The 24,415-nt window shown below is 41.4% G+C and overlaps 1 protein-coding gene across 3 annotated transcripts in view; it reads left to right on the top strand.

Annotated features, from left to right (window-relative positions):
• osbpl3b (oxysterol binding protein-like 3b) overlaps positions 1-24,415 on the top strand; it is a 189,864-nt gene that overhangs the window by 64,609 nt on the left and 100,840 nt on the right. For all 3 annotated transcript variants that reach the window (XM_080205471.1, XM_080205481.1, XM_080205461.1), the window contains 4 exons: positions 367-483; positions 5,563-5,616; positions 6,482-6,595; positions 6,691-6,861. In XM_080205471.1, coding sequence (XP_080061597.1) covers positions 367-483; positions 5,563-5,616; positions 6,482-6,595; positions 6,691-6,861 — 456 coding nt within the window. The remainder of the gene's footprint in view (positions 1-366; positions 484-5,562; positions 5,617-6,481; positions 6,596-6,690; positions 6,862-24,415) is intronic.

The following is a 24,415-nucleotide window of genomic DNA, read 5'->3' as shown; positions in this document are numbered from 1 at the left end:
CTACACTCCAAAGATGTGCAGATAAGGCTGATTAGACGTGTAAAATTTGCCCTTAGTATCACAGGGACCAGCAAGATAAATATGTGCGTTTACGTGGATAGGGACTGGGTGGGGATTATGTCATTGCAGGCTGAATGGTCTACTTCTGCACTGTAGGGATTCTGTGATTCTAAATGAGTCAGAGAACAATAGACCCCACTGAGGTTATTTAAAATGTGCTATCTTTTTAAAACATCTTTGGGGGGTAATGGAGTTCACAGGTGAATAAATCATTAGGAGCAACTGAAATGTGCCTCTGCAGCCCCTGTGAAATGTGTATTGTACAAAAATATCCTAAAGGCTTTGATTTTTTTTTCCCTTGAACAGGATAGCTGGGAGATTGTGGAAGGACTTCGAGATAGCGTGAGTAATATCCAAGAACCACAGAAGCAGGAAGGCTACTTGCTGAAGAAGAGAAAGTGGCCTCTCAAAGGCTGGCATAAGGTATGCATTGTCTATAAGGCAGCTCTGTGGTTTGGTAATTGAGTACTCAAGACGTATATAAAGTTCTAAACATAAGCATCGATATATCATCAGCCTCAATTGATGTATTTTCATTTTTTTGGTGCATGTCTCTGATATATTTTGTTTAAATCATTTCTGCATAACATTATGGGCAACACAGTATCAGTTTCAGGTATAAATCCCTTTTGGCCTATTCAACCAAGTGGTTTTTAGTTGAAGGACCACGATTTGTACCTCTCCCCCAACCCCAACCAAATTATACCATATAATTGAAAAGAAACTGCTTCATGTCAAGTGTATCTTAATAGTGCTTTTATGGGAATACGTATTTACTTGTATTTAATTACAGATTACTAATAGACATAGTGATCTTCATGCTGCTCTCGTGTACTGCATTGAGGTGAAGAGCTAACACACTTCGTGCTGCACTTGTGCCATTTCACTTTGTTCCCATCTCCTTGCCAATACAAAGCTCATTTGGCTGCTTACATTGCCCACCTGCAATGACAAATTTTTTGCAGTATGTGCACCTCCCCCCTTTCCCCCCCAGCAGCGTGAGGCATTGATCCACTGATTTGGTGCATTTCTGATTATTTGGAATCACAGTTAACAGAAGAGCTGTGTTTCTTTTTTTAAAAACTCATTACAGGTTCTGATTCTACCACCTGTATTTGCCACCCCAAAAAAAATCCTCCAACATTTCCAATTTTCTTCTGACAGTTTGTTCTCTCATGCTTAAAGCCGGTACATAGCGTAAACACTTGAGTCCAATTTTCTGGAACTTAATTTGTGAATTGACATTCATCTTTTGGCACTTGTCCAGTTTGAGATTATCTGCAAATTTGGACAATATTTATCTATAAATCACCATTAAAATTACATGAAGCAGTGGGCCCAAAGCAAACTTTGTGACACTCAGTGACTAACCACCTTTGGAACCCCCTTGGTGAGATCTGTCAAACTGGGAGTTTAATCTATCTTGAACTTCAACAACCTCCCCCAAATTGACTGATGTGTGATTCTTAAAAAAATTCAATCTACATTCACATAATTTGCCATTTCTTTTGTGAACAGGTTAGAAAAACAGCAGTTAAGTGACTCCAGCAATTGTTCTGCAGCAGTGTTTTTATCTTAGGGCATCATTTCCACATTGTCTATTTTTATTAGGGTAAAGTCTTTTTGCACTCTTTACTTGCTCTTTACTGCTCTGATTTATATTTCCAGCTTTGCTTTCCTTGCGATTCTCCAGACAATCTTTCAGATCTCATGATCTCACCATTAAAACATTTTGGCCTGATTTTGCAGTTGTAATGACAGGAAATTGTCAGCACTTGCTGTTATTACTTGTCAGAAACTGATAGTTTCTGGAGGCTGTGTGTGTGTATGTTACGGAGTGAGGAAATCCACTTTGAGTGTGCTTCTGAAGTCTTTGCAGCTGGCTATCAATTAGAATTCACTGAGCTGCAAGAACTTCCCCTTTACATTGTAATATCACTGTTTAAAAATAGTTCCATCTTATTAATGAGAAATAACTGGATGGCTACTGCCAGACAACGTGTATGGAAAACTAATATTTTATTTGCATAATGTTAACATTTTCCATTGACAATTCCATATTCTGATAACATTTTTTAAAGTTTGATACTTTTGCTTTTAATATGCATTTCCCAATCTTTATTTTGCATTGTTTAAAAAAAAGTAATAAAAATTAAAGGATAATAAGAGGTGGCACAGTGGTTAGTGCTGCTGCCTGACAGAATCAGGGACCCAGGTTCAGTTCCAGTCTTGGGTCACTATCTGCACGTTTTATGTCAGTGTGGATAAACTCCAGGTGCTCCAGTTTCCTCCCAGACTGCAAAGATGTGCAGGTTAAGTGGATTGGCCATACTAAATTGCCCCTTAGTGTCCAAGGATGTGTAGGTGAGGGGGATTAATGGGGTAAATGCATAAGGTTACGGGGATAGGCTGGGAGAGGGCCTGAGAGAGTTAGTGCAAATTCAGTGGGCCGAATAGCCTCCTCCTGCACTCAGGATTCTACAAATCAGTGCTACTGCCAGCTATGTTGACTGTAAATATGCTTAAATGTGATTGGCTGTTTAACCTGCTTAATGGCATGACTTCTTGGTGACCCTCTATACTTGATGTCAGAAGTATTGCTGAGAAAGGTGATATCTATGCCACACAAATTGCAACAACTCTGTGGACAACTTTCTTCAGGTCAGTGGTGAACACACCCCCTTATCATTGCAAAATCCAGGCCATTGTACGCTTCCTATTTCTTCGTAATGCTTTTCACAACCTGGTTAGCAAGTTAACTGGCCTTACTATTTTTATCCTGTCTTTGACCTATTTCAAAGATGAATTCTTGTTGCACCTTAAATTCTTTCCTTTTGAAATGATTCCATTTTTTCTGGGATATTGTCCCATTTTATCATTTCCATGCATTCTCTTGTAACCTAAAAATCAGTTTTTAAGTTTAACCTTCTTATTTGCAGACTTGATTTTAATCCATTGAGAGCTGTGTCTTCAGTTGGCAGGGACTGAGATTCTGAAATACGCTCTATGAATCTTTTTGCCTCTCTCCCCCAATTCAGATATACCTGCCTGGTCATGTTTATGGTCGCCAGTCTTCATGTCATCTTGTTAGGTGTCATCCTAACATGAAGTAGTTTTTTTTCTTATTTACTTTATCAAACACTTCAATATTCAATATTTTCAAATTTCCCACTAAGGCTTCTCCTATTTAATGAGAAGAACTATGGTTCATCTGAGTTCTCTGTGTAAGTGAAGTATTTCAATTGTGGTACCATTCTGGTACATCTCTGTAGCCTCATAGATTCCCTACAGTGCAGAAGAGGCCATACAGCAATCAAGTCTACACTGACTTTGACAGCATATCGTACCCCACCATATCCAACCCACACATTTACCATAGCTAATCCATCTAACTATCACATCTTGGGACACTAAGGGACAATTTTAGCATGGCCTATACATCTTTAGTGTTGTGGAGGAAGCCTATACTGATAGTGTGCAAATTCCACACAGACTGTCACCCAAAGTAGGGATTGAACACAGGTCCTTGAAGCTGTGAGACAGCAGTGCTAACCACTGTGCCATCATGCTGTTCATCTAAAACTTTGACAACCTTCCTAAATTGAGGTGTCCAGAATTCATCACAATATTCTAGATGGTGCTTAACCAGCTAAAAGCTTAAACATCTGTCAAAGTTTTGAAACAGCCAAGCCAGATGGCTGTGTTCTTCAAATAAAGGATTAAAATAACGGGGAGAGTTTAATTAAATAGCTCTGAATCTCCAACTGGGCTAGCTTTTCATTATTGCACAATGCAAAATTTAACTTTACCCAAGAGATAATCTATTCAATTGCATTTGAAGATTGTATTTTTTTTCATTTTTACAGTGGTGTTCTTTCAATTGACAGCTTGCCAGTCGCGTTATTTAATGGCTACTTGCCTTTACTAATCACAATACTGTCATAACTCACTTTAGTAAAGACAGATATAACATAAGCTGCAGCAGTTCATGATGAACTGTAAAGGAAGCAAAACCATTTTTATTCACCTTTTATGCCAATGATGGGCAACCTAGGTGAGTGAGTGGTCCTCCTTCATCTCAAGGGGCTGTGAGATTGAAATCAGCCTTTTTCACAGACCATGACCACCATGAATAAAATTAAATACATTTAATGCAAACTGAATATTTCATAATTATTACAGAAAATGTTTAATCATTTATATGTTAATAGAACTATGAACTTCAAATGGTAAAACAAACTAAATATTTACACTTTGGATACAGCGGGAGTGCACGGTTCTCACAGTCAATGTTGTGCGCGATCAGCATGCACCTCATTTCACTGGTCCTTGCTTTACATGAGAATCACTTCATCAAGCTGACAGGAAGAAAATGAAATGGATGGAATATGGCAACCCTGCGCATGGGCAACAGTCAACAAAATGTCTCATGGGCTGCACTCAGAACCCAGATGTGGGCCGCAGGTTGCTCATCACTATTTGATATGCTTCTCACTTGCAATCCACGGTTCACACTACTTTCGCTCTGCAGATATGATTTAGAAAGGCTCCCAGAATTATCAAGATGGCTGTGTGTTTTGGAAGTTCTGAAATGTAGCACATTTCTGAAAGTGGGTAAGTTCTAAATCACAGCATGTGGAGTTCCTAACCTACTCCCTTTCCTACTCCGCTGAAAATAGCCAAATGTGGACTTGGGGGAAGGAGTTCCAGCTCACCACATGATAACCATTCTTCTTTTCAATTCCAACCACACAATGCTGGTTTGTGCCAGTGTTTATAAAGTCAAGGACCCAGTATATTTTTATTTAGCCATCCTTCTCACCTTGCCCTTCCACCTTCAAAGACTTGTACCCCAGGGTGTTGCTGATCTCAGCTCCTGCAGCCCCTTCAGAATTGTATTATTTGTTATATTGCCTCATTATTATTCCCACCAAAAGTGAATGAATCACCACTTTTTTTGTGATAAATTTCATTTGCTCATTTTTGAACAGGGTCTGTTCTCTTAGGGTCCCTTACAATCCTACTCCCATTTTGCTATAAATAGTTAGAATATAGCTAGTTAGTGTTTTAATGCTAAATCCATTCTTTAATGATTCCTTACTGTACTACTTCCTGCAAATTCCTACTTCCAAGCAGGTATCCCAATTGTATACTTCAGTTGATATTAGGAATGCTTTAGAAACCCAATTAAACAATATCACCATCAAAATGGAAATGAGGCTTAGTTCTAACCCTCTTCCCAGCTAAGGCACGTCATTTGCTTAAGCCTTCGTAAAGTGAGTGTTGCTGTAAGAATCATGGTTAGAACAGATAAGTAGATTCACTTTTTATGAATCGTTTGTATTAGTTTGAGAGCTCCTGCAGTTTGCTGCAGGGTTGCTTTTTTGTACTGTTTTATAGGGATATGAATTCAAGGTTTGTTATGCAATTATCCAAACACATTAACCATTTTTTTCCCCAATTGGATAAACCTTGAGTAAATATTCTTATTTTCATTTCCAGCGATACTTCTTTTTAGACAAAGGGATTATGAAGTACTCAAAATCTCAGGCTGACGTAAGTATAGAAAAATAATAATTTTGAAGGAGTATTTGTCTCCTACTGTCCCAAGTGAAAGCTATATAGGATCATCTTTAAATTTGCTATTTTTTGAATAACTACATTAAAACTCAAATGTGTCCTTCTTTCTGCATATGGTCCCCAGCATAGAACTCTGAATATACATACATGATAACAAAATTAAAACTTCAAACAAAAGGAATGAAGTGGTTCCCCCTCTAGTACTTCAAAACATTTAGAATACTCAACTACTTGAATGCTTTCCTGGCTAACCTGTTGTCTTTCATCTGCTCTAAACCCAAGTTCATCAGAAACTTTGCTTCCTATTTTCTAACTCTCAGCATGTACTGTTCACCCATCATCTCTGTGCTTCCTGACTCTCACTGGCTTTTGGCCCACTTTGACTTTAAAACAGTGATTCTTGTGTTCAATTCCCTCTGTCTTTGCCCTTCTTTTCTCATTTAAGCTCCTCTGATAATTCTGTCCCTCCAACTCTGACTTCCATGTGTATCCCTCAGTTCTTTCTCCTCACCATTGCCAGCTGTCATTCAGCAGTCTGTAATCTGAAACTTTGGAATTTCTCTCCCAAAATCTCTCCATATCTGTCTCTTCCTTCAAGCCTCTCCTTGAAATCTTACTGATTGACCAAGCTTAATATCCTCCTGTCTCCCCTGACTTGGTGAGAAGTTTTTTTTCTGTTCCTTTTAAGTGTTTTGACATATAAAAGGTGCTATTTGAATGAAAGTTGTTGTGGTTTAACATTTGGCATTATTGTGGTTTAATATGTGGGACATCATTGGAGATCTGCAAATGCTGTACTTGTGTCTGCAGAGGGTGAGTTTAAAAACATGTTTTTTTTAAGATTGAGAAAGGAAAACTTCATGGATGCATTGATGTTGGGCTGTCTGTGATGTCGATAAAGAAGAGAGCAAGACGCATTGATCTAGATACAGAAGAACATATATATCATTTGAAGGTACTCAACATATTCTGTTTGCTGAATCTACACTGACCACACTTTTTTAAACTATGATAACTCAAACACTTGAGTGAAATGTTATCTTTTGCTAGGTAAAATTCCAGGAGTCTTTTGATGATTGGGTAGCAAAGTTGCGTCATCATAGACTATACCGCCAGAATGAAATCGCCAAGTTTCCACATGACGTGACTAATCACTTCTTCACAATCTCGTCTGCTGCAGACTCGTCACCGAGTTCTTTGGACTCCCCTCCTTTCAGAAAGGTATTCCAATAACTAAAACTTGGTTCAATCTAGTTTCAACAGAAAATGCTACAGATGACAATGCTTTGAATCCTGCGGGATGTGATTTTGAAATTGTGATCATGATGTTTTCTTGCCATTCCACATGGTGCTCTGTGTAATCAATCAGCTGAAAATTGACTGAATTTAACCATGCATTTAGAATCAAATGTTGGACCCAAGATTTTGGGTCCTTGACTATAAATTTACACTTGGTTGTGCAAACTCCAGAGATCTCAGATTCAATATTGAGTCTATGCTGAGTTAGCTGTTCTTCACTAAAGTTACCAGTTGGGCCCTGACAGCTTGGGCTAGTAAAATGAAAAATCATCCACACGCTGAATTAATTGCTAACCATCCACATGACTAATTCTTAATTGTGTGCATTATTGAACAGATTCAAACTTTGATGTCTGAACATCTAGAGATAGAATGATCACTTTGATTAAGATTGAAGTGCTATCATCATCCATGAAACTGCTTCTGCAAGAATAGGTACTTCTAAAATGTCATTGTTGGATCAGTATCATTCTTGTATGAACAGGCTGTGGATTCAAATTCTCTGGAGTAGAGAATTTGTGTGTCATCTAGGTTGATTCTTTGGAATAGTGCTGTGGGTGTGGTGTCTTTTTGGTGATAGCCTTTCAAATGAGATGGAAGTAAAAGAAATCCTGACATTATTTGAAGAGGAGTGAATTTCTTCTACTGTCCTGCCTAATATTTTTTAACCATGTTTAACCTGATTATAGTCAAAGCAGAAAATGCTGTAAATAACACAGATCAGGCAAAGTCTGTGGAGGGAGAAACAAAGTTGACATTTGACGATGGAAAGCTTTTGGTTGTTTTATATTTAAATTTTGTCTTTTAAAGTTAATTTACACGGTTAGTCTCTTTTAAAAACAAACCAAATTAACTAGTTCACAGAACATCACAGCTCCCTGTATATTTCAAGTATGATGTAATGAAAGTTGATTATCTCATCCGAAACCTACTGGCCAAAGTGGTGCTAATTCATTCAGGTAACAACAGATATCAGTAAACCTGCACTTATGGCAGAAAGAGGATTAGCCAATTTTATTGACTAGCCTACCGAGAGTCAGATTTAAGTGCTATCGTCTTCCATGAAACTGCTCCCGCAAGAATAGGTGCTTCTAAAATGTAAGTGTTGGATGAGCTGGTGTCATTCTAGTGGAGGACATGAGAGTTGAAGTCCTCTCACTAGCTGAGAGGACACAGAAAAGAACTAAAGGACACAAGCTGTCAGTGAGGTTTTAAAAATAACAGGTCCAAAGCTACGAACCGAAATAAGTGTTCAGCTTTTGGGGCTAAGAATTGCCTGGAATGGAGGAAAATGACAAAGATAAGTAAAACAGTCCATTTGAGGGATAATGTGCGTGGATTATTGTTTACCTCCTAATTTTCATGAAGAAGAACGAGATCGAATGAATTAATGGCATTTCTGTTGTGTTTGTTGTATTCATTTGCTATCTGTAGATTTTAAATAATTTATTAATTCCAGGCTAGGCCCCATCTCATTGTTTCTCAGTTTATCTCTGGAAAAATTGAAGTATACATAAAGACACAGGAAAATAGCGAATATTCAACTCAGATCATGAGGAAACTCAGTTATTTAAACCCCTGGGTGTATAACTAGATATTGGGCAGAAAGATTTACTCAAAGTAAGACAGTCAGACTGCTTACAGGCTAAAAGACTATCTAAGACAGGACTGGCAGTTGCAGAAATAACATATTAAGGAAGTGTGCATTATGTCAAAGAGCTCACCAAAACTCCTGAGAAGCAACTTCTATCTGGTAGCAATCATGGGTTTGGAAGGACAAGGGCAACAGACATGTGGGAATCATCACTTTGAAGTTCCCTTTCAAGCCACTCACCACCTTGACTTGGAAATGTGTTGTTCCTTCACTGTCACTGGCCCTGGAACTCCCTCCTTGACAGCACTGTTAGTGTAATACTCCCCATAGGCTGCAGTGGTTGAAGAAGGCAGCTCCACCACCACCTTGGAGAAGGCAATTAGGGATGGAAGTATGATTTTGAACATTGCTCTAATATCTCCACTATTAGTGAGCGGTAAAAGTATTTTGAGCAAAACTGTTAATGTGTAGTTGTGATTTACTGGATGAGTGCAAGCTAGAGTTTTCTTGAAGATTACTCTTCAGGAGATGTTCTTCAGCTGTGAGTTAATTGTACGGTAGACCCAATTGGAGGTGTACCATTTGTGTTCTGGAGGCGTATATAGTTAATTAATCTTATCCTTGTGTTTATCATTATTATGAATGAGTCTGAGGTGTTAGTTTTACATGCTGTTTGAGATTAAAAACAATAGGATAAAAAAGCACTTTATGCAAAACAGGGCATACCTTCAAGGTTCTGTGGAACGATATTGCTGCATTTATCTGAGCTGAACATGAGAAAGCCGCCTTAATGTCCAGAATTACTTTCTGAAAATTAGGAGACCTGTTTAAGATGTGAGCTGCAGTTATGTTTTTCCCTATCTCTGATGCAAATAGCTTTTGATTTACGTAAACACAAGATAAGACCGTGAAACACTGTTTAACACGGGAGCACTAATGAAGTGAAAAATACAGCACTTAAAACTAAAACTAGGTAAGTAGTCATCAGCTGGAAATACTTGAACTATAGCATTGAAATTTTATTTTTAATGTTGTAAGAAAGAAGCTGTGTCAATTAAAATAAGACCAGCAATGCATTTTCAAATACTGGGCCTGTAATGCTCCCATCTCTGCTTCACTATCCCAACCCTATCTGATGTTCCTGCTTTCCCAGTTTATGATAAAGCTGTTATCTAATCATTTTGCTTTGGTGAATTAGCATAATTCATATTTTTTCAAACTTTTAATACAATAGTGTACAAAGAACAAAAAAAGATTACAACACAGGAACTGACCCTTCGGCCCTCCAAGCCTGCACCGACTATACTGCCCGACTTAACTAAAATCCTCTACCCTTCCGGGGGCCATATCCTCTATTCCCATCTCATTCCTGTACTTGTTAAGACTCCCCTTAAAAGTCATTACCGTATCCGCTTCTACTACCTCCCCTGACAACGAGTTCCAGGCACCCACTATTCTGTGTTTAAAAAAAAAAAAATCTGCCTTGTACATCTCTTTTAAACCTTGCCCCTCGCACCTTAAACCTATGCCTTCTAGTCATTGACTCTTCCACCCTGGGAAAAAGCTTCTGACTATCTAGTCTGTCTATGCCTTTCATAATCTTGTACGCTTCTATCAGGTCTCCTCTCAACCTCCGTTGCTCCAGTGAGAACAACCAAGTTTCTCCTCATAGCTAATGCCCTTCATACCAGGCAACATCCTGGTAAATCTTTTCTGTACCTTCTCCAAGCCTCCACATTCTTCTGGTATTGTGGTGACCAGAATTGAACACTACATTCTAAGTGTGGCCTAACTAAAGTTCTATAAAGCTGTAATATGACTTGCTGATTTTTAAACTCAATACCTTGGCCGATGAAGGCAAGCATGCTGTTTGCTTCTTGACTACCTTCTCCACCTGCATTGTCACTTGCAGTGACTTGTGTACCTGTACACCCAGATCCCTTTGCCAATCAATACTCTTAAGGGTTCTGCCATTTACTGTTTATTTCTTGTCTGTATTAGACCTTCCAAAACGAATGACCTCAGATTTGTCCGGATTAAACTCCATCTGCCATCTGTCCGCCCAAGTCTCCAACTGATCCATATCCTGCTGTATCCTCTGATGGTTCTCATCGCTTTCCACAAATCCACCAACCTTTGCTTCATCCGCAAACTTACTAACCAACCCAGTTACATTTTCCTCCAAATCATTTATATATATATATATTACAAACAGCAAAGGTCCCAGCACTGGTCCCTGAGGAACACCACTTGTCACAGCCCTCCATTCAGAAACACACCCTTCCACTGCTACTCTCTGTCATTTTTGACCGAGCAAGTTTTGTATCCATCTTGCTAGCTCACCTCTGATCCTATGCGACTTCACCTTCTGCACCAGTCTGCCATGAGGGATCTTGTCAAAGGCGTTACTGAAGTCCGTGTCAACAATATCTACTGCCCTACCCTCATCAATCATCTTTGTCAGTTCCTCAAAACTTGATCAAGTTTGTGAGACACGACCTCCCCTTCACAAAACCATATTGCCTCTCACTAATATGCCCACTTACTTCCAAGTGGGAATAAATTCTTTCTCGAAGAATCCTCTCCAATAATTTCCCTACCACTGATGTAAGGCTCACTGGCCTGTAATAACCTGGATTATTCTTGCTACCCTCCTTAAACAAAGGAACAACGTTGGCTATTCTCCAATCCTCTGGGACCTCCCCTGTAAGAAGTCTCTCAACACCAGGTTAAAGTCCAACAGATTTATTTGGAAGCAAGAGCCACTAACTTCCGGGCCTCTGATCCTTCGTCAGGTGAATGGGGAGTTCTGAACACAAACAGAACATATAAAAGCACACACAGTTTACAGAATACTGATTAGAATGTCAGTTTTTACAGCTAATCAAGTCTTAAAGGTGCAGACAATGTGAATGGAGGTAGCATTAAGCATTGGTTAAAGAGATAGGACAGTCAGTGAGATTTTGCAAGCCCAGGCAAGTCGTGGGGGTTACAGATAGTGTGACATGAACCCAAGATCCTGATTGAGGCCGTCCTCGTGTGCAAAACTTAGCTTTCAGTTTCTGCTCAGCGACTGTGCTGTTGTGTCACAAAGGCTGCCTTGAAGACCATGCAGACGCTACAACAATGGATGAATGAGCATCGCTCATAAATCACCAGGCAAAACTGTTCTCTTCCTGTTGGGCAACACAGTGGTCACGGGCATTTGGCCTCTGATCTTTAGGTAAGCGTTCGCCAAGGAGGCCTTCACTACATATGACAACGCAGAGTTGCTGAGCAGAAGCTGATAGCCAAGTTTCACACACGAGGACGGCCTCGACCAGGATTTTGGCTTCATGTCACACTATGCGTAACCCCCATAACTTGCCTGGGCTTGCAAAATCTCACTCACTGTCCTGTCTGGAGATAAAAACACATCTCTTTAACGTATGCTTAATGCTATTTCCATTCACATTGTCTGCACCTTTAAGACTTAATTAGCTGTAAAAATTCACATTCTAATCAATATTCTGTAAACTGAGTGCGTGTCTTTACATCCCCTGTTTGTGATCAGAACTCTCCGCTCACCTGACAAAAGGTCAGAGGCCCGAGAGCTAGTGGCTTTTGTTACCAAATAAACCTATTGGACTTTAACCTGGTGTTATGAGACTTCTTACTGTGTTTACCCCAGTCCAATGCTGGTATCTGCACATCATGACCTCCCTATAGCCAGTGAGGATACAAAGATTTCTCTCAAGGCTCCAGCGATTTCCTCCCTTGTCTCTCTCAGTATCCTGGGGTATAGTCCATCAGGCCATGGGGACTTGTCTACCTTAATGTTTCTCGAGAACCCCGATACCTCCCCCCTTTTGATCTCAAAATGACTCAAGTTATCTACACATCCTTACCCAGACTCCTCATCCACCAAGTCCTTCTCTTTGGTGAATACTGATGCAAAGTACTCATTTAATATCTCGTCCATTTCCTCTGGCTCCTCGCATAGATTCCCTCCTTATCCTTGAATGGGCCAACCCTCGCCCTGGCTACCCTCTTGTTCTTTATATACGTATAAAAAACCTTGGGATTTTCCATAATCCTGCTGGCCAACACTTTTTCATGACCCCTTGTAGCCTGTCTTACTCCTTGCTTAAGTTTCTTTCTACTTTCCTTGTATTCCACACTTGCCTCGTGTGTTCCCAGCCTCCTAGCTTTGACAAATGCTTCCTTTTTCTTTGAGGCTCACAATATCTCTTGTTATCCAAGGCTCCCAAAACTTGCCATTACTTATCCTTCACCCTTACAGGAATGTGCTCTTCCTGAATCCCTATCAACTTGCACTTGAAAGCCTCCCACAAGCCAGATATTCATTTGCCGTCAAACATCTGCCCCCAATCTACATTCTTCAGTTCCTGCGTAATATTGTTGTAATTAGCCTTCTCCCAATTTAGCACTAACTTGAGGACTACACTTTATCCACCAGTACCTCAGACATTACTGAACTGTGGCCACTGTTCCCAAATTGCTCCCCTACTGAAACATCGACCACCTGGCCGGGCTCATTCCCCAATACCAGGTCCAGTATGGCCCCTTCCCTAGTTGGACTATCTATGTACCGTACATGAGCAGTTACTTGAATCAGCTAATGTATTAGGAATTGGAGAGCAATGTAGGTAACAGTGGAAACATTACCAGAGGTAAGGGATGACTGCAACTTCATCAGTTTCTTATTACGCACTCATTAGTATTGTTGGAAAAATACTATTTGGTGTTTTGAAAATAAACTATAGCAAGTACTTATTAGACATCTAAGTCCATATTACAATAAATTGAAACAACTAAAGACAAACTCCTGTAAATTTTGACGAACAGTTGTCCTTTGTAAAAGTTTTAGTTGGAAATCGAATTGCACATGAAGTTTTAATTACTGTACTAACCTTTCCACTGTGCAAACTGGCATCGAATTTAAATTTGATGGCTGGGATGAAAGCCTCCTCAGCCAAAGATAATGGAATGAATAATTTTTAAACCCTGCTCCTGTTGATGAAAACAACACCCTTAATTCTGCACAAATTGGCAATCTCACTCAGCTGGTATTGAAATCTGAGAAATTCCCACAAAATGCAGAGCAAATAGGCTTCACTTTGAACCACGATTATACTGTTCCTCTTTTGTGTATGACTGCTACAGACACCCACTGAAGAATGGAAGCTTCTACTTTAGGACCTGGTCACCTCTAATTAGCAAAAAATAGAACTTTATTTGAAAAGTTTAGAATCTTGAATCTAAATAGATGATGCACATCCTGTTCTTAGTGGGCTATTGACTCATCTTGTGGGATGCCGTTGAATCATAATTAAAGTTGAGAGTTGGGAGTTTTTAACTTGACAAATTAAGCAAAAGTTAATTCAACGATCCTAATTCCAAATGACTAATTCTAGACTCTGAATAAAATAGAATCCTTACCGTGCAGAAGAAGGCCATTCGGCCCATTGAATCCACAACCCCCCATCTCACCCCCAAACCCATGTATTTACTCTGTTAATACATCTAACCTGCATATCTTGAGATACTTAAGGGACAATTTAGCATGGCAGTTCACCTAACCTGCACATTTTTGAATTCTGTGAGGAAACCCACCCAGACATGGAGAGAATTGTGCAAATTCCACCCACAGTCCCCCAAGACCGGAACTGAACCTGGGTCCCTGGTACTGTGAGGCAGTAGTGCTATCCACTATGCCACAGGAAAATTTAAAATTGTTGATATTGGGATTGCACTTCAGTACTGTGTAGACTTCTACTGCTTTGTAATGTATCTAGTATGGAATTAATTAAAACCAAGACAAAGCTTCAGTTCATATCCTACGATGTCAACTCTTGACTAGAAAAGAACAAAAACCCAAAGATTTTTCTGCAGTATTTGAGTAGCCTCTTGTCACTGCAAACTTCAAATTTGACTAATGATATCCCTTTCCAAGTCATTAATAACTTCCAGTGCCTGGTGCTTCAGGCTTCTCTGCATTCAGTGGTACCTAATTTTAAGTAAATTATTCATCAAATGTGATGCTTTAGTTTTATTCCATGCCGTCTTGCTGCCACCATTAATCTGCAATAAAAGATTCGTTGCAAACCCATATATAAATCAGCTACAATTCCTCATTTTTTTTCCATTCAAGGTGAAGCCAGCATTCACTTCCATATGAGCATAGACATGTAATGGGTTATTCAGCACCTTGAGCCTGCTCCTCCATTTAGTAAGACGATAGCTGATCTGATCGTAATCTCAAATCTGAACTTTGCCAACTCCCAGTAGCCTATCACCCTGTTGCTTACCAAAAACCCTTCTAGAAGAATTAACTTTTGCTTAATTTGTCAAGTTAAAAACTCCAAACTCTCAACTTTAATTATGATTCAATGGCATCCCACATGATGAGTCAATAGCCCACTAGGAACAGGATGTGCATCATCTATTTAGATTCAAGATTCTAAACTTTTCAAATATAAGAATATTCTAAGACTCTGCTTTCACCACCTTTTCAAGAAGAAAGTCCCACAGAGACTGAATGCCCTGATGAGGGAAAAAAAGTCACCTACCTCATCTCTTAAATGGGTGACCCTTTAGTGTTAAATTGTGACCTTCTGGTTCCTCTCTCATCGTCTCCACATCTACCCTATCGAAACCCCAGAGGATCTTTTGTATTTCAATCAAGGTGCCTCTTACTCTTCTAAACTTCAGTGGATAGCAGCCTAGTCTGTCTAACCTTTCCTCAAAAGACAACCTACTCATTCCAGGTATTAGATTGGTGAGCATTCTCCGAACTGCTTCGAACACACTTACGTCCTTTAAAGTGACCAATATTGTACACAGTGCTCCAGATGTGGTCACAGAAGTGCCTTGTGCAAGTGAAGAATAATCTCCCTACTTTTGATTCCTCTCAAGAAATGATGTTCCTTAGCCTTGCTAATGACTTGCTGTAGCTGCATACAAGCCTTTTGGGGCTCATGCACCAGAACATCCAGATCCCTCTGCACCTCAAAGCTCTGAAATCTCTCTCCATTTGGATAGTAAGCTTTTTCTTTCTTTCTACCAAATAGACAATTTTAAATTTCCCAACATTACACTCCATTCGCCAGATCTTTTGCTCACTTGTGTAATCTATCTATATATTTTTGTAGCTTCCTTGTAATCTCTTCACGACTTACTTTCCTATCTACCTTTGTGTCAAAAGCAAATTTGACAACCATCTCTTCAATCAAGTCATTTATATAAAATTGTAAACAATTGTGGACTCAGCATTGATACTTGTGACACACCACTCATTACATTTTGCCAACCTGAAGAAGATCCGTTTATGTTTATTTCTGCTTTCTGTCAGCCAGGCAATCTTCTATCTGTGCCAATATGTTACTCCATATACCATGAGCTATTGTTTTCCACAATAGCCTTTGATATGGCACTTAAGTTTAAGTGCTGCTGGTTTCCCTTTCTCCAACATGGGTTATTTCCTCAAAGACCCCCAGTAACTTGTTTAAACATGATCTCACTTTCATAAAATCATGCCACTGAGCAGGTTATCGCTAAGTAAGTGCTGCTTGATAGCACTATTGATGACTCCTTCCATCACTACTGAAAATTGGGAGTAGGCTAACAGGGCGGGTATTGCTGTGTTGGATTGTTCTGCTTTTGTGTACAGGGATTACCTGAGCAATTTTCCATTCTGCCGGGTAGATGACAACGTTGCAGGTTAGGGGTGCAGCAAATTCTGGAGCACAAGTCTTCAGTACTGTTATGGCCAGGGCCCATAGCCTTTACAGTATATAGTCTCATTCTTGATACCATGTGGAGTGAATCAAATTGATTGAAGACTGGAATCTGTGACTTTGGGGATTTTCTGGGGAGGAGGACGTGAATAATTTGCCGGGTGTTAGCGATGGAAAGGTGGTAGGACTGGAGGGTCTTAATGACATTACTGTTACTAGAGAGGCGGTGCTCGACAGACTGGAGGGGCTGATTGTGGACAAGTCCCCAGGACCGGATGGAATGCATCCGAGGGTTCTGAAAGAAATGGCGGAGGTGATAGTGGATGCCTTGGTGGTTATTTTCCAGACGTCGCTGGATTCCGGGGAAGTGCCGGATGATTGGAAAACGGCTAATGTTACGCCGTTGTTTAAGAAGGGTGCCAGGCACAAGGCGGGGAATTATAGGCCGGTTAGTTTAACGTCTGTTGTAGGTAAAATGTTAGAATCTGTCATTAAGGAGGAAATTGCAAGGCATCTTGAAGGGAATTGCTTGATAGAGCAGACGCAGCATGGTTTCATTAAAGGGAAGTCGTGTCTGACAAATTTACTGGAGTTCTATGAGGATGTGTCTAGGGCGGTGGATAGAGGAGAGCCGGTGGATGTGGTCTTTCTAGATTTTCAGAAGGCGTTTGACAAAGTACCTCACAAGAGGTTATTGCAGAAGGTTGAGGGACGTGGAGTTGGGGGTAGGGTGTTAGCGTGGATAGAGGATTGGTTGTCAAATAGGAGGCAGAGAGTGGGGGTCAACGGGTGCTATTCGGATTGGCGGATGGTGACTAGTGGAGTGCCCCAGGGGTCGGTGCTGGGGCCTCAGCTTTTTACCATTTATATAGATGATCTGGAGGAGGAAACCGAGTGTATGGTGTTGAAATTTGCTGATGACACCAAGATTGGGGGAACGGCAAATTGTGTGGAGGGTGTGGAGAGTCTGCAGAAGGATGTAGATAGGCTGGGCGAATGGGCCAGGAAATGGCAAATGGAATTTAATGTTGGCAAGTGTGAGGTGGTCCACTTTGGTAGGAATAATGGTAGGAAGGACTGTTACTTATGGGGCGAAAAACTGCAGCAGGCGACGGTGCAGAGGGACCTCGGGGTCCTTGTGCATGAGTCGCAAAAACCCAGCTTGCAGGTGCAGCAGGTGGTCAGGAAGGCGAATGGGATGCTGGCCTTCATAGCGAGGGGGATTGAATATAAAAGTAGGGAGGTCTTGCTGCAGCTGTACAGGGCATTGGTGAGGCCACAGCTGGAATACTGTGTGCAGTTTTGGGCGCCGCACCTGCGCAAAGATATTTTGGCCTTGGAGGGAGTGCAGAGGAGGTTTACTAGGCTGATACCGGAGTTGAGGGGGTTGAGCTATGAGGAGAGGCTGAATAAACTAGGCTTGTACTCGTTAGAGTTTAGAAGAATGAGGGGAGATCTCATTGAGACGTATAAGATGATGAATGGGATGGATAGGATAGAGGTGGAGAGACTCTTCCCACTCAAAAAAGACAGTAGGACTAGGGGGCACAGCCTCAAGATAAAGGGATGGGGGGGGGGGGGGGTGTTTAGAATGGAGTTGAGGAGGAACTTCTTCACTCAAAGGGTGGTGAATCTCTGGAATTCTCTGCCCGTTGAAGTGGTGGAGGCTGCCTCGCTAAATATTTTTAAGACGCGGGTTGATGGGTTTTTGATAAGAGAGGGGATTAAGGGTTATGGGGAGAGGGCGGGATGGTGGAACTGAGCCACGACAGATCAGCCATGATCTTATTGAATGGCGGGGCAGGCTCGAAGGACTGGATGGCCTACTCCTGCTCCTATTTCTTATGTTCTTATGTTCAGAGGAGACCAAAACGGATCATCCACTTGGTAGTTGTGGCTAAAGATTGTTGTGAATGCCTTAACTTTTGCACCAGTGTGCTGAGCTCACTCACCATTGAGGATGGGGATATTTGTGGAGTTTCTCCCAGTGAGTTGTTTCATTGTCCTCCTCCATTTACAACTGGATATGACAAGACTGCAGAGCTTAGATCTGATCTGCTGATTGTAGAATTGCTTGGCTCTATCTCTCACTTGCTGCTTATGCTGTTCGGCACACAAGTAGTCCTGTGTTATAGTTTCACCAGGTTGGTACCTCATTTTTATATATGTCATGTTTTGCGTTCCTCATGGAACCAGGGTTGATTCTCTGGCTTGGTAGAATTGCAGATATGCTGGACCATGAGATTGTGGTTGAGTACAATTCTGTTGCTGATGATGGCCCACTGTACTTGGTCCTGAGTTGATAGATCTGTTCCAAGTTTATTCCATTTAGTACAGTGGTACTGCCGTGCCACAGCTTAATTTGGGACTTCATCTCCACAAGGGCTGTGCAGTGGCCACTGTCATGTCATGGACAGATGTGTCTGCGGCAGGCAGGTTGGCGAGGATGTTGGTTCCGTCACCCTGTCTAGCAGTCCTTTAAGGGGTTGACCAGTTCAATCTGTGGCAGTATTACTGAGCCACTCCTGAAGTTGTCTATCCAAAGTACATTCTGCACCCTTGCCACTCTCAGTCCTTCTTCCAACATTGAGGAACACTGACTCATCAGAGGGAGCAATATGCAGTAATCAGCAGGCAGTTTCCTTGCCCATGCTTGAGACTTCATGGGGTTTGGTGTTGAGGACTCCCAGGGCAATGCCCTCTTTGAGTGTATACCATTATGTCACCACTACTGCTGGCTCTTCCTTGCTGGTGGGACAGGACATATCCAGGAATGGTGACAGTGGTGTTTAGGATATTTTCTGTAAAGTGTGATTCTGTCAGTATGACTGTGACAAGCTGTTGTTTAACTAGTCTGTGAAACAGCTCTCCCAGCTTTGGCACAAGCCCCTAGATGTTAGTCCAATTGATAGGGCTGGGTTTGTTGCTGTTGTTTCTGATGCTGGGCAGTCCATCCAGTTTCATTTCTTAGCGATCCGCACAACTGAGTAACTTGCTAGGTCATTTCGGAAAGTGGTTAGGAGTCCACCATTTTGCTGTGGCTCTAGGTCACTTCTTTCCATAAACAACATTGGTGAACCAGATGGGTTTTCCCAACAATTGACGATGGTTTCATCATCGTCATTAGACTTCTAATTGCAGAATTTTGGTTGAATTCAAATTCTACTACTTAACGTGGTGGGATTCGAACCAGGGTGTGGATTGGTTCTCTGAAATATTCCATACACACATGCAGTAAGAGCTGGATAGCATCCAGACTTGGACTGATAAATGGCAAGTAATATGCCAAAGAAGTACAATCAATGATCATCTTCAGAAAGTGAGAATCCAATTATCTCCTTTCATATTGTGCTGTTGCCATCACCAAATCAACATCCTGGGGTTTAACATTGACTGGAAACGTAAATGGACCAGCCATATGACAACTGTGACTTCAAGAGCAGGTCAAAGGTTGGGTTTTGCAGTGAGCGCTCACTTCCTGACTCCACACAGCCGGTCCACCATCTACAAGGCACAAACTAGGACTGTGACAGATTATTCTCCACTTGCCTGGGTGAGTGCGACTCCCAACAATATTCAAGAAGTTTGACACCACCTAAAATGAAGTAGCCTGCATGAACGGCACCCATCCAGCACCTTCAGCACTTACACCCCCTACCACTGGTGTACAATAACATACCATCTACAAGGTGCAATGCAGCACCAAGTCTCCTTCAACTACATCTTCCAAACCTGTGACCTTTCCTAGTGCAGCAGCCACATGGAAATATCATCAAGTTTCCCACTAAGCCTCTCACCATCCTGACTTGGAACTATGTTGCCATTCCTGTATTGTATAAAAGTCCTGTTGTTGTAACTATGCCTGGCGATCAGTCAGGGTTCAAGAAGGTAGCTCACTATCACCTGCTCAGTGCCATTAATGATGGGCAGCAAATGCTGACTTTGCCAGGGATGTTGACATTCCACAAATTAATATTTTATGAAAAGGAAATCTTTGACCGTCACATAAGTCTTTCCTTATATGTGATGTTAAATGAATGAGTTTTTGTTTCGTATGGTTGTTTATTACCATGACAATTACCACTGATCATAGAATCCTACAGTGCAGAAAGAGGCCCTTCGGCCCATCAAGTCTGCACTGACCACAATCCCGCCCAGGCCCTACCCCCATATCCCTACAAATTTTACCCACTAATCCCTCTAACCTAAGCATCCTAGTACACTAAGGGGCAATTTTAGCATGTCCAATCAACCTGACCCACACATCTTTGGACTGTGGGAGGAAACCAGAGGAAACGCATGCAGATACGAGGAGAATGTGCAAACTCCACACAGGTAGTGACCCGAGCTGGGAATCGAACCCAGGTCCCTAGACCTGTGAAGCAGCAGTGCTAACCACTGTGCTACCGTGCTGCCCTGATAACTGGTTCCTTAAAAAAAAAGTTAGAGGCTTTAATTTCAGTAGTTGTCAAGCATTTATTGTGATGGATTTTGGACTCTACGCAATTTTTAAAAAACAATGTGTTAAAGAATAAATGATGTAATTGGAAGACCAGATGAAGGACAAAAGGTATTTGTCAGTGAGACAAATTATTCTCTGCCTTTATTAAATTATTGATTTGAATTCCTTATTAGTCACGATATACACCCAAGGGTAAGATAAGTAGTTGTCTTTTGCAAGCAGTAGAGAATTTACATTATAGTTTACTAAATATGTAATGAGCTACTGTAGAATAAGTGCAGTGACTTTGGGTTCCACCTGTTGCAACTGGTAGTTGTATGGACATAGAGTTGATACCATTTCATATAATGGGAAAAACTTATGGGATGTGTAGTCTGGTTATTTACTTAATGGGTCTTTCATTTTGCTACATAGCATTCTAAATTATCTCCCATGCAGATCTTAGTGGGCAGGTTGATGTGATGTGATCCATGGTGTGTAGCTCAAAGCCACAATCACACATTCAGTAATCCCTCATCTTCTGCTTGTAGGTGGCTGCATTTGCATACCCTGTGAAAGTTCAATTGGGCTTCTTCAACTTATTTGAGGATCTTTGCTATTGAATCAGTGATTCGGTAGTGGGTCTTTGCACTGCCTTATATTGCTTGTGTCCCACAGTTCTGCCCATCTGGATAGCAGGTTAATGCCAGCTGCATGAATATTAACTACTTCCCCAGGATAACTGGTGTGATTTTAAGCACTTGCAATCTTGTTAAGAGGGTCCTAATCATTTGTTCACCATTTAAATTTGATGCTGAAATAGGGCAGATCAAAGGCACCCTGAGGGATAATGGCTATCCTGAACATATTATATCATGCAAACAATGAAAGGGCCATAGGCTGCCATTTTTGGCCTTGAAAAATGCCCAGTCTACCTCAGATTACCTCAGTAGGGCAAGATATCGCAACATTTTTTGAGCAATAGGTGAAACTAGCTGTTTCATGTTACAATACATAGCGACACAGCTGGTATTTGCTATTTAACATGATGCTGCCACCAAACCAAAAAGACATTCTGCCTATGAAACAAATGACTAAAGTGGGAGATGAATTTCAGTGCCAGTGTGATGCTGGTATGTCGGCCATATGTCCCATGGACTGGTCAATTGTCAAAACAGCATGTCGCAGCCACTGGGTGCAGTCTGTAACTTGCCCATTGCAGACAATCAGCAATTGCTTGCTAAACTCAAACCGCAGTAACTGACATTAGGTATGATTCTGCAAGTGAACAACATTTGCTAAATAATCCACAGTCTGATAAGGATTATGCTGACAACCAATTTAAGATTATCAGTTGGACTCGCAGTGTGGCGTATCTGCTGTGTGTACTGGAAGTTGCTTATATAATTACGCAGGACCCTGTTCTTTGCAGACAAAAGAACGCGTACAGCCAAACAAAATAGGAACAGTCATTTACTGATTCATTCACCAGGGCAATGCCTTGACAAATCAGGGTCAAGCTGCCTGGTTTAAATTTCAAATAGTACTTGGTAGTTAACAGTCAGTTACCATCAACAGATGCATTCTCCATGGCAAAGCCTGTACTAATCAAATGCACTTGTCAGCCAATCAGCACTTGGTATTCTTACAAAGTGTCTTGGTGAGTGCGAGACGAACCACTTCAAGATCACTTTGTTTCAGCAATTCTCATGTTCTGTACTGCAAAATGACAATCCATTTACTTCCTCTTGGCACCCTTTCTTTCACCAGCACAAATATCCAAAAAATGTTATTTGTTCATTCTTGCCTGCAGGAAAGCCCACATCCCTTCAAACAGCTTCCATTTATATACTACATTTAATGTTGTAAAATATTCCCAAACCATTTCGTAGATTATCAAACAAAACATGACATTTTAGGAATTGATCAAGGGTGGCCTTGATTGTGATGGATACATAGAGTGAAGAGGCCATATTTGGTGGCAAACTCAAAGGGTTGACTGACAATATGGGTAGGGTTGTTTGTATGAAAGACATGATTACAAGAGTATAGGAAGACACTGAGCCCTGAAAAAGGAGAGTATGATGAGTTAAGATGGAGGTTGGAATCAGGGCAGATGAGAAATTGCTGGGTAAAGTTTGAGAGAGGAAATCAATGAAGGTACCTCGATAAGGAACTTAGCATGATACTTGGGTCAGCAGTAGAGAATGAGGATTTTGAATGAGAGGCAAGAGAGGGAACAAGGTGAGAAAATGCCATAGGAGTAAAGGAACAGAACAAGATGTTATTTTGTAGCAGGAGCCATGCCATCTTCAAAGCAGTTTGAATGGAGAAAATGTTGATTGGTGCAACCAAGATATCCTTCATGTCTAAACGAATACTGAAGGTGTGACATTGTATTTGAACTTGAGAAAAGTTTTTGGTTCAGTTTCTGGCCTGGAGCATTGGATGTATATTTTTCATTCACTTCTAACATAATAACATAAGAAATAGGAGCAGGAGTAGGCCATCTAGCCCTTCGAGCCTGCCCCGCCATTCAGTAAGATTATGGCTGATCTGTCGTGTCTCAGTTCCACTTTCCTGCCCTCTCCCCATAACCCTTAATCCCCTCGCTTATCAAAAACCCATCAACCCGCGTCTTAAAAATATTTAGCGAGGCAGCCTCCACCACTTCAACGGGCAGAGAATTCCAGAGATTCACCACCCTTTGAGTGAAGAAGTTCCTCCTCAACTCCGTTCTAAACTGCCCCCCCTTTATCTTGAGGCTGTGCCCTCTAGTCCTACTGTCCTTTCTGAGCGGGAAGAGCCTCTCCACCTCTATCCTATCCATCCCATTCATCATCTTATATGTCTCAATGAGATCTCCCCTCATTCTTCTAAACTCTAACGAGTACAAGCCTAGTTTATTCAGCCTCTCCTCATAGTTCAACCCCCTCAACTCCAGTATCAGCCTAGTAAACCTCCTCTGCACTCCCTCCAAGGCCAAAATATCCTTGCGTAAGTGCGGCGACCAAAACTGCACACAGTACTCCAGCTGTGGCCTCACCAGTGCCCTGTACAGTTGCAACAAGACCTCCCTACTTTTATATTCAATCCCCCTCGCTATGAAGGCCAGCATCCCATTCACCTTCCTGACCACCTGCTGCACCTGCAAGCTGGGTTTTTGCGACTCATGCACAAGGACCCCGAGGTCCCTCTGCACCGTCGCATGCTGCAGTTTTTCGCCATGTAAGTAATAGTCCTTCCTACCATTATTCCTACCAAAGTGGACAACTTCACACTTGCCAACATTAAATTCCCTTTGCCAGTTCCTGGCCCATTCACCCAGCCTATCTAGATCCTTCTGCAGTCTCTCCACACCCTCCACACAATTTGTCGTTCCACCAATCTTGGTGTCATCAGCAAATTTTGACACCGTACACTCGGTTCCCTCCTCCAGATCATCTATATAAATGGTAAATAGCTGAGGTCCCAGCACCGACCCCTGGGGCACTCCACTAGTCACCAACCTCCAATCCGAATAGCACCCATTGATCCCCACTCTCTGCCTCCTATTTGACAGCCAATCCCCTATCCACGCTAACACCCTACCCCCAACTCCATGCCCCCTGACCTTCTGTAATAACCTCTTGTGCGGCACCTTATCAAACGCCTTCTGAAAATGAAGAAACACCACATCCACCGGCTCTCCTCTATCCACCG

This window comes from Carcharhinus amblyrhynchos, chromosome 2 (genome assembly GCF_965287045.1).
Source record: "Carcharhinus amblyrhynchos chromosome 2, sCarAmb.v2.hapA, whole genome shotgun sequence".
NCBI lineage: Eukaryota > Metazoa > Chordata > Chondrichthyes > Carcharhiniformes > Carcharhinidae > Carcharhinus > Carcharhinus amblyrhynchos.
Note: the sequence above shows the minus strand (reverse complement) of the source record. Positions and strands in the feature narration are given on the sequence as shown.